Here is a 14887-nt window from a genome sequence, read left to right as displayed (position 1 = left end):
ACACACACACACACACACACACACACACAATTAAATGACAGAATTAGACTAAACCACTGGTCCTTTGCAGCCTATGATTACTTTAATCAGTCGACTCTGACCTCCAACTCAGCAATCTCGTCAATATATGCAGCCGTCTTCATCTCAACCTCATTCTCCAGCTCCTCGTTGCACTTCTCCAGCTCAGAGAGCTCCTTTTTTAGCTCTGAAATCTACAGAAATATAAACAAAATACAGTAGTGGTTATTCATTCAAAATATGCTCACAAAGATTTTGACTAGTTATCATGTCAGACTTGATGTTCCCTTCATGATCTCTGTCGTGTTTCAGATCACATTATTTACTCTTAATTTTGGTCTTGCCAACTTCAGTTTTTTAGAGATTTTTAAACAAGCTAGAAGTGTTTGTGTGTTGTAAAAAACTAAAAGAATTAAAAGAGATAATAACTCTCTGTGGGTAGGTCATCACAAGCAATGGCAATACTTTGTCATTTGATCAAATTTTGATATAAAATGGATAGAAATTGAGCTTAAACAATCCAAAACCTTAGTGTCAATCAACCCGACCTACACAGATAAAACAGGTTCCTTTACTTCCACCCCAAACTAAAGCAGGAGCATCCCCCCCTTCCTCTCCCCTAATGTCTGAAGCTGTGGTTTTCTGCCATGAGTAATTACAGCAATCACGCAAGTTCAACAATTAGCTGTCACAGCCAGATGGGGATCCAGGCGGTCTTTCAGCAAGATCATGTGAGCAGAGGAAGACCCGGCTGATGATGACTCCCAAACCTGGTCGAGCCACTTACTCCCAGACTTCTTGGTTTTCCCTGGCATGATGAGTGAGGTCTGGGTTGTGTGCTTATGCGAGTAGTGGCATACAACCCCATCAGTGCCTGCTTTATTATATACATTTCTGCGTCACAGCTGATTTCACTGCAATCTGTTTGTTTGGCCATGTTGTGTCTCAGTGAGAAACAGGACAGGACCTGAGGCATCCATCACAGGCGAGAGAGGAAACAGAGCAGATCAGGCCGGGCTGTTCATCCGTCAGGCTGGATTGAACAGAACTGGGGATAGTGTGCTGCATTTTAGACAAAAGTAGATGATGTTGGGAGAGTTCTGCTGTGGTTACAGAGGCTTACTGTTTATTTAAAGAGCTGGAGATAGAGCTACAACCACATTAATGAGAACCAAACCACCAAGGTTGTTACAGATGTGGCTAGGCGTCAGCTGTGGTCTGACCACTGTTAGATGTTAAAGAGACTAATGCGAAGGAAATACTTTCGGGAGTCATCTAGGGATTTTACCTGAGTCATAATTTCCTGTTTCGTATCTTTGTTGAGGCCTCACTTCGCGCTTTCATTCAAAGGCCCTTGCTGTCATTTTTCAGCTGGCAGGATGAAAAATATCTGATGAAGGTTTATTTCCTCTCTTTCATTTGCAGAGGTAGTCTCTAGTCAGTGTGTGTGTGTGTGTGTCAAGTTTTAAGACGTTCATGACGCTGCAGGCGCTTTGAAAGACTGTACTTAATAACTGAGGACACAGAGGGCAATAAATCCTGTCTGAGCTGAAGCCGAGCCTTTCACATCTCCTGCTGAAAGTGTCCGCAGAATAAACACTCAGGTCAGCAGGATCTCCCACACTGTTGCTCTGCTGTCACTCAGCTGCTCTCCACTCCCTTCGCCTGCTGTGGGAAACCATTCATTTCCACCATTATGTCTGATTTAAGAGCTGATGACCAACGCAGAGCCAGTATTGGTCTGTAAGACTTCTCTTTTCTTTGTCAGTAAAGAAGTAGGAAATGTGTTATGGGAAGATCTAAATCAGTAGGCAGTAACTGAAGTATTTAAATGAATGAGTGAAATGTGAAACTTAAAGGGTCAGTTAAACCCCCAACCACCCCGCACCCCCCACACACACGCTTTTTGCTTTATTTTTTTCCAGATTAAACATTCAACATATAATGTGTTATTTAGTGATCTTTAGAGGTGCTGGTAGGCTGATTTAGTTACTTTTGGACTGTGCCAGATGAGTTGTTTCCCACTTGTTTCTAGTCTTTGTGCTAAGCTAACCAGCTGCTGGCACACATGACGGTATCAATCTTCTGATCTAACTGTATGCAAAGCACTACGAAGAGTATCAGCTTTCTTAATGCAGAAGCTCTGCACAACATGTTGTTGAGATTTGCAAGGTGCACGCAGAAGAAAAATGAGAGACAAGTCACCTCAAAATCTTGGCAAATAAAACCAAAAGCCCTATTTTAACGATCTGAGTGCATGGCGTGAAGCGCATGGCGCAGGAGCGTTTAGGGCGTGTCCAAATCCACTTTTGCTAGTTTGACGGCGGAAAGAAGGGTCCGTGTGCCGGCGCATGGTTCAAAAGGGTTTTATTTAGTGTCTATATTAATTCACAGGTGTGTTTTGGGCATAACATGCAATAAACCAATCAGATTGTTATCTCCCATTCCCTTTAACAGCCAGGCACGTTTGTAAGTTGGTGCATTGCTATTATTTTTTTACGTAATCTTTTGTAAGTTTGTGTGCTGCTGCGCTTCTTTGTGTGTTTGTGTAACAAGCATTGTGTGCACATGCTGTGCATGAGCCTAGGCACATTTTACTAATTCGCTGTTAAAATAACAATGACATGCTGCACTATTGACTTTAGACCAGGTTTTTGTTGGTCAATGGCGCAATCACTTACCACTACTTCAAGATAGTAATACACCAAGAATTCACCTGAACATACCTCCCTGTAAGACCATGGGCACAAAGAACGGCACAGGTGCACTTGCGATTTAAACGACTTACGCGCAGGACGGTCTTAAAGCAGCAAAGACATGTCGGGCTTTGCTCTCAGCCGGGTGCAAGATAGGGCCCCAAATCCTAAATCTACCGTAATAATGTAGAGCACTTTTTGTTTGATTTGGGTGAACTGACCCTTTAAAAAGTGATGAAAAAAGTGAGTGGGCGGTCTACTCACCAGCATCTTCAGCTCATTGATGTCCTTTATCTTTGACAAGTCTTTGACTGCTGACCCTCCAGTTCCCCCCACTTCCAGTTGTTTTCCATCTCCACTGTGAACCACAGCGGAGGAGGATGCACCACACTCAAACTGCAAAGACAGAAGAGGAGGAAGAAGTGCAGTCTTGAAAGTTCTGACCTTTTAGTTTGAGTCTGTAAATGCACAAAACCATGGCGGATGGTGCTTTTTTTGGGGCAGTTAAGTGCACTCTGACAGTAGAGCAGGGAGCAATCAGAGTCTCTTATCCCAGCTGATGGTTAAACCTCTCCTTGTGTCCACCATATTCCTGATTAGATGGAACAAACGCAGCAGAAACAAGCAACACAAGGGTGCACAGGTGTGTGGGAATCAGCCAGCAATCACAATTACTGTTTAAACTCGATAGCAATCATTTTTAGCATCGAGAAAATTGCGTGTTGTAATCGAGGCCAGGCCAGGACAGTGTCCAGGTGGCGAGAGAAGAGACAGAGTGGGAGGGAGACAGAGGGAATAGACAGGGTTTGGGGGAAACAAAAAAAAAAAAAAAAAATCACAACCGTACGCATCTAGACAGACACACACACAAATATATAAATATGCTGGATACCTTAGCCATGCCTCCGAATGAAGGACACACGCACTAGCGTCCACTCCAGTATTGCTGAGGAGCCTGGGAAGCGGCCAGCAGTCTGATTTCAGCCCTGAACTCTGAACCGGGCGACAATCCTGCCCAGAGGGGGTCAGACCCACGGAGCTGTAGCTGACCCCAATGCAACAACACCACACACACACACCCACACACCACACACACACACAAACACACACACCACACACACACCCACACACACACACACCACACACACCACACACACCCAAAACACACACACCACACACACACACACACCACACACACACACACACACCACACACACACAAACACACCAGCTTTTGATTCTAGAGTCTTCCCTGGTGTTGTGTTAAGAGGAAAAGAAAAAAAAGTGGGAGTATCGCTGTGTGATTTTGAAAGTTGAGATTTTCATCTGGATCTGGCAGGGATGTTTCAGAGGGAGAAGAAAGTAATCAGTGGTCAGTAGGAGGTTGAGGATGGCAGCCGTGGAGGGAATCCTTTCATTAATCAAAGTAGCAATACAACAATTTAAAAATACTCAAGTAAAAGAAATTCTAAATCCTACTGAAGTAAAATTCAGTATTACAAACAAAATGCCCCAATAGTATCAAAAGTAACAGTACTTTGTCTGCAGGAAAAGGCTCCACAGATACTACTACATCAATATATATTTCATTATGAGATTGTTATTATTGGTCAAGGTTTAGCTGCTGTTTATTTATATATATATATATATATATATATATATATATATATATATATATATATATATATATATATATAGTTAACTAGTTTAGCCTAGTGGTTGTCACACCAAGGGGTTGGCCCCGTCCAAAGGATCAAAAGCTCAATGAGATGATTAATGGGAGAGGAAAGAAGAAAAAAAACTAAGTTCAGAAAACAAATTAGACTTAGCAAATGAATCCACCAGCCACCGGCTGTTTATTTCAATGCGCTCAGCTCTTGATATTGTTATTGATAGAGTTAAATTAATTAGCATTTCCTTTTGCTGACTTTCTTTTACTTTTGGATAGATAACATTATATTCATCTGAAACGTGGCAAAGGGCCCCAACCAGGTTTCTAAACACTGGCTTAATCTTTAAAAATGCATTTTATAAGCTTATCATGTTTCTTTAATGTAAAATCTTAATCCAAAAAGTATCCATATAGCTGTCAGATGACATACACCCCTCCGAAGTAGTGGAGTAGGAGTAAAAAGTCGCATGACATTGAAAGACTCAAGTAAAGTACAAGTATCTTATATTTGTACTTAAGTACAGTACTTGAGTAAATGTACTTAGTGACTTGTTCACCATTGGTGTTTATGAGGCCATTCATGTACATGCAAGTGTTGCTCAATGAGAACCAAAGCCAGAAATTGCCTTGCTGTGATTTTATGGTTGTACACAGACATGCTACTGTAAAGCATCAGGCTTCCACTTCATATGTGTTTTATGCTACTGTGTGTTGTACCTGGAGGTTGTCGGCCAGCTGGCAGTAGTACTCTTTTACAACCAGGGCTGGGGTGATGTCAGGGCTGCCAAATGTAATAGCTGCCACGGCTCCTGTAGCCCCTTCAGCTGGCTCCAGCAGACTCTCCACTTCCTGATCATGCCACATACAAAAAACACAGCGGTGAAATATACTCAGTGGTCAAATGCAACCAAATAACTAAATGTGATTATTTCATGCTACTTCGTTTTCCACTACATTTCCATATTGTACTTAAAACCTTTACTTAACTAAAAGTACATTTTGCTGATAATATTTAATAATATTCTGAATACAGGACTTTTACATGTAACATTTTTACAGTGGTCAAAAGTAGAATTTTTACTGTGCAGTATTAATACTTACTCAAGTAAAGCATCTGCATATGTTAAATAAGTTAAGGTATGTAAGCATTATCTGTAAAATGCACTTAAAATGTCAAAAGTAAAAGTACTTTGTATGCAGATAAATGGCCCCTGAGTGTTATACTAATATCCACTGTGGCTAATTTGATATACTGTTCAATGATTTTATCTTTAACAATGCATCATATTTTATTAGCACATCATGTTTTCTATGTAAAATCTTGACTTGTAACATAACTAATAACTACAGCTGTCAAAGAAAACTGAAGTGCAGCAGAATTATGAAGTGGCATGAAATGGAAAAAAGTACCTCTGATATGTACTAGTAATATTTCACCTCTGCGAATACAAACACACGCAGTTCATTTTGATGAATTTACACACATTAAATACCTCAACATACCTGTCTTCAGCTTCCAATATCAAGCTACTTCAGTAAAAAAAAAAAAACTATATCCATTACAGAGAAAATTAACTGTTACAGAGCTGCAGTAGCAGTGTAGCATTTGTACTCTTTCCCCTCCACCTAAATAACGACATGGCTGCCGATTCATCAGGGAAATATTGGGTATCTGAAGTGCTGATAATAACAACAGTTAATAAAACCAAAAAAACTTTGGTTTCCATTTGGTATTCAGCTGCATTTCCCGGACTGAGTTATCGAGCGTGTCCCAGAGGGAGTGTGTTAAACGCCGGGCGGCTTGGCTTTGCAGAGAAAAACACAGTGTGATGGAGTTGGCCCTGCTTCAGCTGCCTCTCTCTGCCTACAGCCTCAAGATCTGATACTGGCGCGCATCTGTCATCTCCTGGCGAGATGAAGAACATTGTAGAAGGTGGAGAGAGCAGGGTGTGTGTGGATGTGATATAGGTAATTATGTGCATTGGATATGGTTGCAAACACGAGCCTTTCTAAAGCAATAGTTCATTTTGGGAAATATGCGCATTTGCTCAAATGAGATGATTGATGCCCTTCTACGAGTGGTGATGATCTTCTAATCTAACTCTCAGAAAGAAAGCATTAGTGAGACATATGCTGATTTTAGGTTCATACATGTATTTTGTTTTCATACTGGATTGTGTTAACCTGCTTAATTGTTCAAAAAACACATTTTTTTCATACCTTAAGATGTACCTGTATTGACCCTCAGGCTAAAACGCTCTGTTTTAGAGCACCCGTCTTTTTAAGCTCTTCAAGCCCCCCTCCCAAAAAGCCCAGTCTCTGATTGGTTTGTATGAAAAATATGGAGCACTTTTGCAAAGGTAGTGGGTGAAGATACTCAGATAGGGGGCGGTATATTCTACTGAGCCTGCATGTGACATAGGAAGTGGAGCCAAATCTGTAGGACTTGTTGAATTCTATGTTTTCGAATCTAGGCAGTTCACAAAAACTTGACTGGGTTGTCTTATTTCACCGTTTGCGGGTTGGTAGGCCCTCCAGATACCAAAATGTATGTGCATAAGCACTGAAAACGTGACTTTTCATTTTATGTCGCCTTTAAGACACTGGAACAAGGACTCAAATAAAGACAACAAATTAAACAAGGGCCTAATTTTGACTTGTTGCATGATATATTAGATACATATTTTGTGTTTTAGTCCTCTCCCCATATGTTGACAGAGCTCTTCAGCAAGGTGACCAGTGTCATCTCACCTGTGTTTGTCACCACAAGTCTGGATATTTCTCCAACAGTCCTGTGTGACCTAAGAGCTACATTTTGACTAATTTCCATCCTTTAAACAATTTCTGTTTTATCGCACTGCAGCTACATATCCTCTGTCCCCCTCACCGTTGTGTGCTGGGCCACCATGTTGGCCAGCTGCTCCTCGTAGATAGCCACTTGCTCCCTCAGTGCCAAACACTCTGCTGTCACAGCATCGACTTCCTGCAAAGAAAATCTAATTAACAGACAACAAGCTGCAAGTAAAGAAGTTCAACTTCATTTCGGGAGGCGTCTCAGAACACTGTAGTTTGTGCAGTAAATCACACCACAGGTTGAAGAAAAGTACAACAAGGCTTTGTTTCCACCTTGACCAATCATTTTAGAAACCATCAGCACATCCACCTGTTTCCCTGAACAGCAAGTAGACACCGCAATGCAGAGAAAAGGGGGAGGAGGAGGAAGTTCAGAAGCAGGCTAACTAGACACAAAAGCCCTGTTCACCAATCCATCTGCTAGCAGGAGTTCTAAGCTCATCTACTCTTTTTAAAGAACCAGATTAATTTGTCTTGGATGCAATTACTGCGGGTGCCTGCATTTACATTTGGACACATGCAGAGAGAGTTTGGTGGTGAAGTTGGGGAGCCTCGCTGGAAGGGTGGCAGGGACAGCTTTAAGCAAAAGTGGTTTGGTCCGGATGCTGCTGCTGCTGTTGTTGCTGCTGTTGGCTGTGTTCAAATCTGGGTAGAAACTTTAAAGAGCTGTCTTGTTGGACTCTTAGGGGCAACAAGCTGTAAACACAACACTGACTGATTCTGACATACTACCACCTTATAAAGTTCATTTGGGAAAAAAAGTTGCCTATTTTTAGCATCCAGGAGAGCAACATTAGCAATAACGTGGAGTCGCGTTTCTGTCCACCTGACAATTGAAAGTCTAATATCGACTCACCTTTTACCTCCCTTATGGTTTCCACCCACTCATGAAGGAAATATTTGGCTTTTTAGCTACTCTCTTCACTAGCTAGTCACTAACTGTGTCAGTCAGTTGTTTAGTGCTGTGCACATAGTGCAAAGTGAATTTATCTGAGATTTTTTGCTCTAAAAACGACACTGATGAGCGATGAGAGGGAACCAAAACATTAATGCTGCTGGCTGTAAAACGGAAACAATTACTGAACAGTGCCAAAATCAAATCAAGTATTTATTTATTTTTTTACTTTAAATAACCTTTACTAACCATGCTGTTTGGAGAAAAATAAACATCTTTAGGTATTATTCATAAGTTTGGGTGTGTTTTGGCCAAACAACCCACTAACTGGCCTCATATTCTGATGCAATTGTTGCTAAATCCTGATTGGTGCTTAGAAGTAGCAGATACTACCTTTTTCCAACACAGCCGGTGCCATTGAAACCATTGGAAAAGTGCACAGAGAGAAACAAAAATACAGAAGTCATGTGAAATAATCAAAACTGAACTTGCTTTTGTAGAATACTGTGCGTTTGTATGGAACCCTATTGCTTATAAAGCTGATTCATAAAACAAGTTTTCAGGGCTTTTAAAATTCCTCAACATTTTAATATCTACAGTTCTTACTATTCTCGCCCTGATGATGACCTTGTGAGGTCGAAACCGGTAGGAGTTTTAACCGACATGGCTGACTAAATAAAAGGCTTTTATTATAACTTCTCTTCTTGTTCTGCCTAAGAGTGCGTGAAGAACATTTTTTTTTTCTGTGCCCATGTTTTTTGTTCCCATGCAGCACCACTTATGAAACAGAGTGAGCACTTGGCCTCGTCACTTATCCACTTCCTTGTAATTCTATTTTAATTCTGGTGAATGTTGTTCAACTCAAATTACTTGCACAACTGTGTTTTACCGCAGCCCACCAGGTGTGGCGATAACAACATATCTGAAACTAAATGTTTAAAATCACTGTGAAACGATGAAAAGGGTAAATGTGTAGGCCTGACATGCCTTGTTTCATCACTGTCTGTCTACCATTATGTTGAGAGAATTGCAGCTAGCTGTGGGTTGAGCTGTGTAGTGTATGCTCCTCTCCTCCGCATCTCTGCTCTTCCTCTACCTCACTGTCGGTTTCCCACCAAGTCTTTCTTGTCACCCTGCAGCTGCTCCCAATTCAGAACCAGAGAACTGAGCCAGCAGGAACATTACAACACCGTAGTATAGCCTGCATCACATCTGTAAGAGAGAAATTAAATCCTCCCTCGCATCTGGCCCGGCTAGGAGGAGATTGTCTCTGGCATGTGTGAGGGAGGGGGGGGGTAAATGGAAAAGTTGGTGGCTCAGGTTGCATTGGGCCACCAGCCCAGACTGTGACTGCTGGTGATCAACACCCATTGGCTGCACTACAGAAGGGCACTGTGCAAAGTTTTAGCTGATTCACCAGGAGGCCGAGGGGAGGAGAAGCAGGGAGAAGCTTGGCAACACTGCCATCTAGTGCTGAAGGCGCATTATCACAACAGAGGTGTGTATAGCACGATACAAGAATCTAAGAAATACTGTATTGATTGGGGGGGAGGAATTAAAGAATAAAAGTTGTATAAATCACGAGTCACTCAATTTAACGTTCATTAGTTGATTAATTTAAGTTTAAAAGATACAAGGAATTTACCAGGCACGGACGGCCTAACAAAATGTGCTATTGGTTGCATTATGGGAAATGTAGGAGCCAGTGTTTTTGCAGCTTGACCAAACACTAGGGACTAAAAATTAGGATATCTCAGCTTCTGCTGCTTTAAATTTGGCCTTTCTTTTCTCATATCTCATCTCCTGAAAGTACCCTAACTTCATGGGAAGTGCAATAATATGGTCTGAAGTGACTCATTAACCTAAATATACCCCTAAGGGTTAAAAATAGCTATTCTTTATCTCATGACCTCTGGTTTGGAGGGTGAATTGCAGCACTTCTGCCCATAGTGCTGGGGGGGGGGGTCCATAATTCAAAGTCAAACATGGATTTACTCATGGATGTTTTATAGACAGAAGAAAGTATCTAGGCCAAAACAGTGCCAACTATGATTAACAACTTCAGTGTTAATGTTTAATTTATAGTGGTAAAACCCATGGGCTTTTGTTGTTCACGTAACAATAAGCCATCAACTCTGCAGTTATGAATGTTAAGTAAGTAGTTAATATTGTTTTTGGCTTTGAATCTCTATATTTGGATTCATTATAGAGCTGATTTTTCAAAATATGATAAAAACACAAGCTAAACTGGTCTGAGAACATACACCAACTTCAAGGATTCTTTTTTTTAAATGTACGCAACCCTTATTTTTATTTCTGCATTATAATTGTTTTTCATCTCTGTATTGAAGAATACATTATTTCTAATTTGTTTAGAAACCCTTTATAGATATCACTTTAGTGTTCTTGGTTTGCTTTAATTATTTAAGTTAACCTTAACTCATTCATGTTGCATTGTCAAGATGTATGCTGTATATATATATTTTTTGTAGGTGGACTCGTGTTTATAAATCCTGGCTGAAGCCCCGATTTTCATAAGTTTTCTTCCGGGTAAGAATGCTATACAGTATTTACAACTATTACCTCAGCAACCTCCTGTCGTCCCTGGTGGAGGATGATCCTCTGCTCTGCAGCCTTCTCGTACTCTTTCATCAGATATTCAAGCTCTTTCTGCAGCTCCTCTGTATCACACAAAATCTCATCCTGCAGGGAGAAGCAGTGATGACAGTGATGGATCTTGACAAGGTTATAGATCAGTCCTGTCTGTCACTGCACAAACAAAAGTAAAATTGATGGGATGGAAATTGCAATGGACAGTCTGTGAGAAAACCCAATTTAAGAATGTTGCACACAGAGAAGCCTGCAGCAGACACACCCAGCAGCAGCCTACCCTCTCCCTGCGCAGTCTTTCCACCACCGCGTCCAGACTGTAGTCAGGCTCGGCCACAGTGGAGGGGATGCTGGAAGAGGCTTGTCGACTCTTCAGCTTCTCCTCTAGTTCAACAATCTGACATTCAAGAGACTCATTCTCCTCCTCAAAACAATGGGCCTAAAGGGCAGAGACAGATTAACCAGGTACACACTGTGTGTGTGTGCGTGTGTATATATTCACTGCTTAAATTACCAAGAACAAAGGCATGACACGGCTGAGGGAAAATAAAGTGTTGATGTGTCATTGGGAGCAGTAACAGCGTTTGTCCTCACCAGTTCAATAAGCCTGACCAGGCGGTTGTTGAGGGCAGCTATGATGTTGCGGTCCTGGACAAACCGGTTCAGACCGTCCTTGTTGAGCGCCTTGGCAGCTACAAAGTCTAACTTGTCACAGTCACACTCATTAACAGCCGCACCCCTGAGAGGAGGAAACAAAGTACCATGACTAAAATGGATTTTCAGGGACCCTACGGGCGATCATTTGATCCACACCCAGGGATAGAACATGGTTTTTACAAAGTTAAATACAGTAAAAATTAAATTAAAATAAACATTCATTTGGGAAACAAACAGAACATTAAATTATTTCCATGAGCACAAAAGGCATTTGTCATCACCATTCAGGAAAATCTGCCTTAACTACAAAAAAATTCTACACTTGCCCTCTACCCAGAGACCCACACTGACCTGGCAGAAGTCCGGCACTGCCCTGCACACTGCATACTTATCCCTCCATTTCGACTCCATCTATCATCCTCAAACAGCTTGCGGTAAGAAGAAACTCTGAGCATGGCCATGGCTTTGAATAAGTTCAAACTGGGCTACAACACAACAGGCAAGAAGTGGCAGCAGGTCCAAGTCGGGGGTTTTATATTCACAGTGAATGAGAATGTTGCACTGAGGTGAAGGATCTGTCACCGGCCACTGAGTAGACTAAATATACGGTGAAGATCAGCCGCTAACGATTTCACATGTTCTTGAAGAGCGAGTCCCGAAAAAATATTCTAAAACTGTCGTTTATCTAAATAACAAGCTGTCAATAAAAAGGCAGTGTTGAATTGGAAAACAAAACTGCTTAATACATAGTTTTATTTCTGTTAAATAAATTAAAAGCACCAAAAATCTGTAAAGTTGAAAACAGGTGCGAGTGTTTCCTCACGTACCTTTAAATGTACCTTAATTTTATGAACAGATTGTGACAAAAATTGATGACAAAAACACAAATGCATCAGTTGGTACAGTGGCATAAGACAACACTTAAAATCAGAGGTTATTGATTATACTGATTTCCTGTTTGACATGTTGAAGATAGTAATTCTAAAGACAGATTGAATAAATAAATGTAAAATGGCTCTCCTGAATCACCAGAACTATTCATTCAGGCCCAAGCCACCTTTTGGCAAAGAGCAGCTTGATTAAGACCAACAGAGGAATCTAGTGTATTGATGGCATTAAGGCAGAAAAAAAAACTGTGCAAGAACAGAGCAAGTTCAGCCCAACAGGCTTTTCTATACATGACATGATTGTCAGTGCTGTCACCTTACATCCTGTGATAACAATGTCTCCAAACATGAATCTTGATGATCTTCTCAAATTCCCAGAGCATCTAAGAAGAAATCCTCTGGCATCAATAAATTACAGGAGATACTGAACAAAGGGAAATTAATGGCATAAATGTGAATATTGTTGTCAACTGGGGAAACTAATGCTGACATATCTTGAGCAAAACTGTAAGAGGAAATGTTCATTATACACAGCTTAAGTTCCTTATTTCACTAACCATGACATGTGTTTTCAACAGTGACTACAAATGTCCTCAGTGGCACAAATGAGAAATGTGCACAAAGACAGGCTGTACCCTGCAGAGTAATGAGCCATTAAATCTTGCACCCAGAAAGTGCTGCATTACTTAAAGCAAATGTACTATTCATCTGTTTTTACCAAAAGGAAAACAACAGCGGTGTCTAGGCAACACAGACCTAAAACAACGGAATAATAATAATAATAATAATAATAATAATGTGGCAGAAGTAAGGAAAGACATGTAAACAAACAAACAGACATCAACAGTACCACAAACATGACAAAACGTAAGACGCCATCACAGATTTGCGTCACATACCGACAGTCAAATATCCATAAAATACCCAGGGAAACAATCACTATTTACAATATTTAATTACACTAATTAAGAACCATAGAGGGTGACTGTTCGCTCGATTCTGGCTGACTCGGAAGTTAGTGTGTTAACAGACTTGTTTTGTAACTCAAGAGGAACTGGCAAAACGAGATGTGAAGCTCACGGCTGGAGTTACATAAAAACAGCAAACATTGACAGTTTCAGAGAGTTTTCTAAAACAGAATGATAAAAACAAGCAACGGAAATTTTAAAACCAATGCAGAGCTAAAAAACAAAACAAACAGTGTAGAAGGAACCAGAAACCGGTCCCATGGTACATGGTGCAAACTGAAAATTATTTAAATAACCGTTATATTACAATCTGTATGGTAACAAAAAGGTCCTAATGATATCTATAATATTGTCCCCTCAGTTAAAATGAATGATTGTCATGAATTATCCTAAACTTAAACATTCTTAGTGATACATTTCCACAATTATCCCATTTCAAACTATTTATACTTTTATTCAGTCTACTCTTTAAACTTCAGGGATTTTCTTTTCTTTAGTGTAACTGAGTCTTTTGCTTATCTATGGATACATAGTGTTTTTTACATTCATACCACTCACTCACTGTTCCGGAGAGATATTTTTGGCATGAGCGCCCACAATAAGAAGAGTCAGCTGAAGAGGAGAACAACTTTAGTCTAGAGCCACAGCCTTTCGGTCGTCAGAAAGTGCATAGGCATGAGTTTAAACCTCTCCCAAGTGCTTCCAAATCCAGCGAGAGTTCATACTGTGGACAAACGGAATATATAACACTTGGTAAGATCATCACAGCTCTATTGGAAGTCTTGAGTTCCTCTAACATGAGTGATTGTGAATAGGTAGGATGCAAAAGAGCTGCACTGGTCTCCAATAGATGACAAAGTACCACGTGGATGTGTCAGTGTCCTACAAGTCCAGGTTCTTTGCCAACAGTAAGCCAGGCTGGGAATAAACTCCAAACCCGACTGATGACATGAGGTACCATTAACATCGGTTACTCCTCGTCTCCCGCCATGAGGAAACCCAGAATGAAGTCGATTGCTTTCTGCCGTTCGTGTGGTGTCGGCCTGCCCATCAGGTTGGGAGGCGGACGGATAAGGAGGCTGGCAAAGAGTGTGGCTAAAATACAAGAACAAGACAAAGAGCTAAAGAAAAGAACTGATATACCAACATAAAATCTATGACCTCTTCTATCAAGTAAAATAAAATAAAACTACATGGTCTGTACAGCCAGCAATGTATATACGCTGTTAAACATTCATGTCACAATAACCAACCCGTGTGGGTATTTAGCAGAATGGCTACCATAAAGATGATGTGTATAATCCCTAACTGACAGAAATCGAAGGGAAGGAAGAAAGTGAATAGTTAGCGCTCTCCCCTACCAATGGATAACCAACAATGCCTTTAAACAACAAACAGTTAATTAGTCTACTGCTTCAGTGAATATAGTCAGTTGTCTAGACCAAAGACTGGTTAATAAAATATCATCATTTCATTACTTGTCAATATGAGTATATTCAGGTATAGGTATTATTTAAGAAGTTTTGGTTATAGCTTACATTTAATTCTGACACCAAAATGTATTAATTATTGCCCAGGTGCAGTATTTTTTGTAAAGGTTTATATGACATAATAATAATAATAATAATAATA

The 14887-nt window shown here is 40.6% G+C and overlaps 2 protein-coding genes across 5 annotated transcripts in view; both read right to left on the bottom strand.

Moving 5' to 3' along the window:
• vimr2 (vimentin-related 2) overlaps positions 1-12030 on the bottom strand; it is a 16355-nt gene extending 4325 nt beyond the window's left edge. The window contains exons 1-8 of the mRNA XM_032527890.1: positions 11752-12030; positions 11338-11482; positions 11024-11182; positions 10717-10836; positions 7273-7368; positions 5103-5234; positions 2979-3110; positions 102-212 (exon numbers count right to left, since the gene is read on the bottom strand). Coding sequence (XP_032383781.1) covers positions 102-212; positions 2979-3110; positions 5103-5234; positions 7273-7368; positions 10717-10836; positions 11024-11182; positions 11338-11482; positions 11752-11861 — 1005 coding nt within the window. The 5' untranslated portion in view covers positions 11862-12030. The remainder of the gene's footprint in view (positions 1-101; positions 213-2978; positions 3111-5102; positions 5235-7272; positions 7369-10716; positions 10837-11023; positions 11183-11337; positions 11483-11751) is intronic.
• A 105-nt stretch (positions 12031-12135) lies between these two features.
• ocrl (OCRL inositol polyphosphate-5-phosphatase) overlaps positions 12136-14887 on the bottom strand; it is an 18692-nt gene continuing 15940 nt past the window's right edge. For all 4 annotated transcript variants that reach the window (XM_032527808.1, XM_032527806.1, XM_032527807.1 and 1 more), the window contains one exon: positions 12136-14350. In XM_032527808.1, coding sequence (XP_032383699.1) covers positions 14226-14350 — 125 coding nt within the window. In that variant the 3' untranslated portion in view covers positions 12136-14225. The remainder of the gene's footprint in view (positions 14351-14887) is intronic.

The sequence above is a fragment of the Etheostoma spectabile genome, chromosome 10 (assembly GCF_008692095.1).
Source record: "Etheostoma spectabile isolate EspeVRDwgs_2016 chromosome 10, UIUC_Espe_1.0, whole genome shotgun sequence".
In the NCBI taxonomy this organism is placed as follows: domain Eukaryota; kingdom Metazoa; phylum Chordata; class Actinopteri; order Perciformes; family Percidae; genus Etheostoma; species Etheostoma spectabile.
Note: the sequence above shows the minus strand (reverse complement) of the source record. Positions and strands in the feature narration are given on the sequence as shown.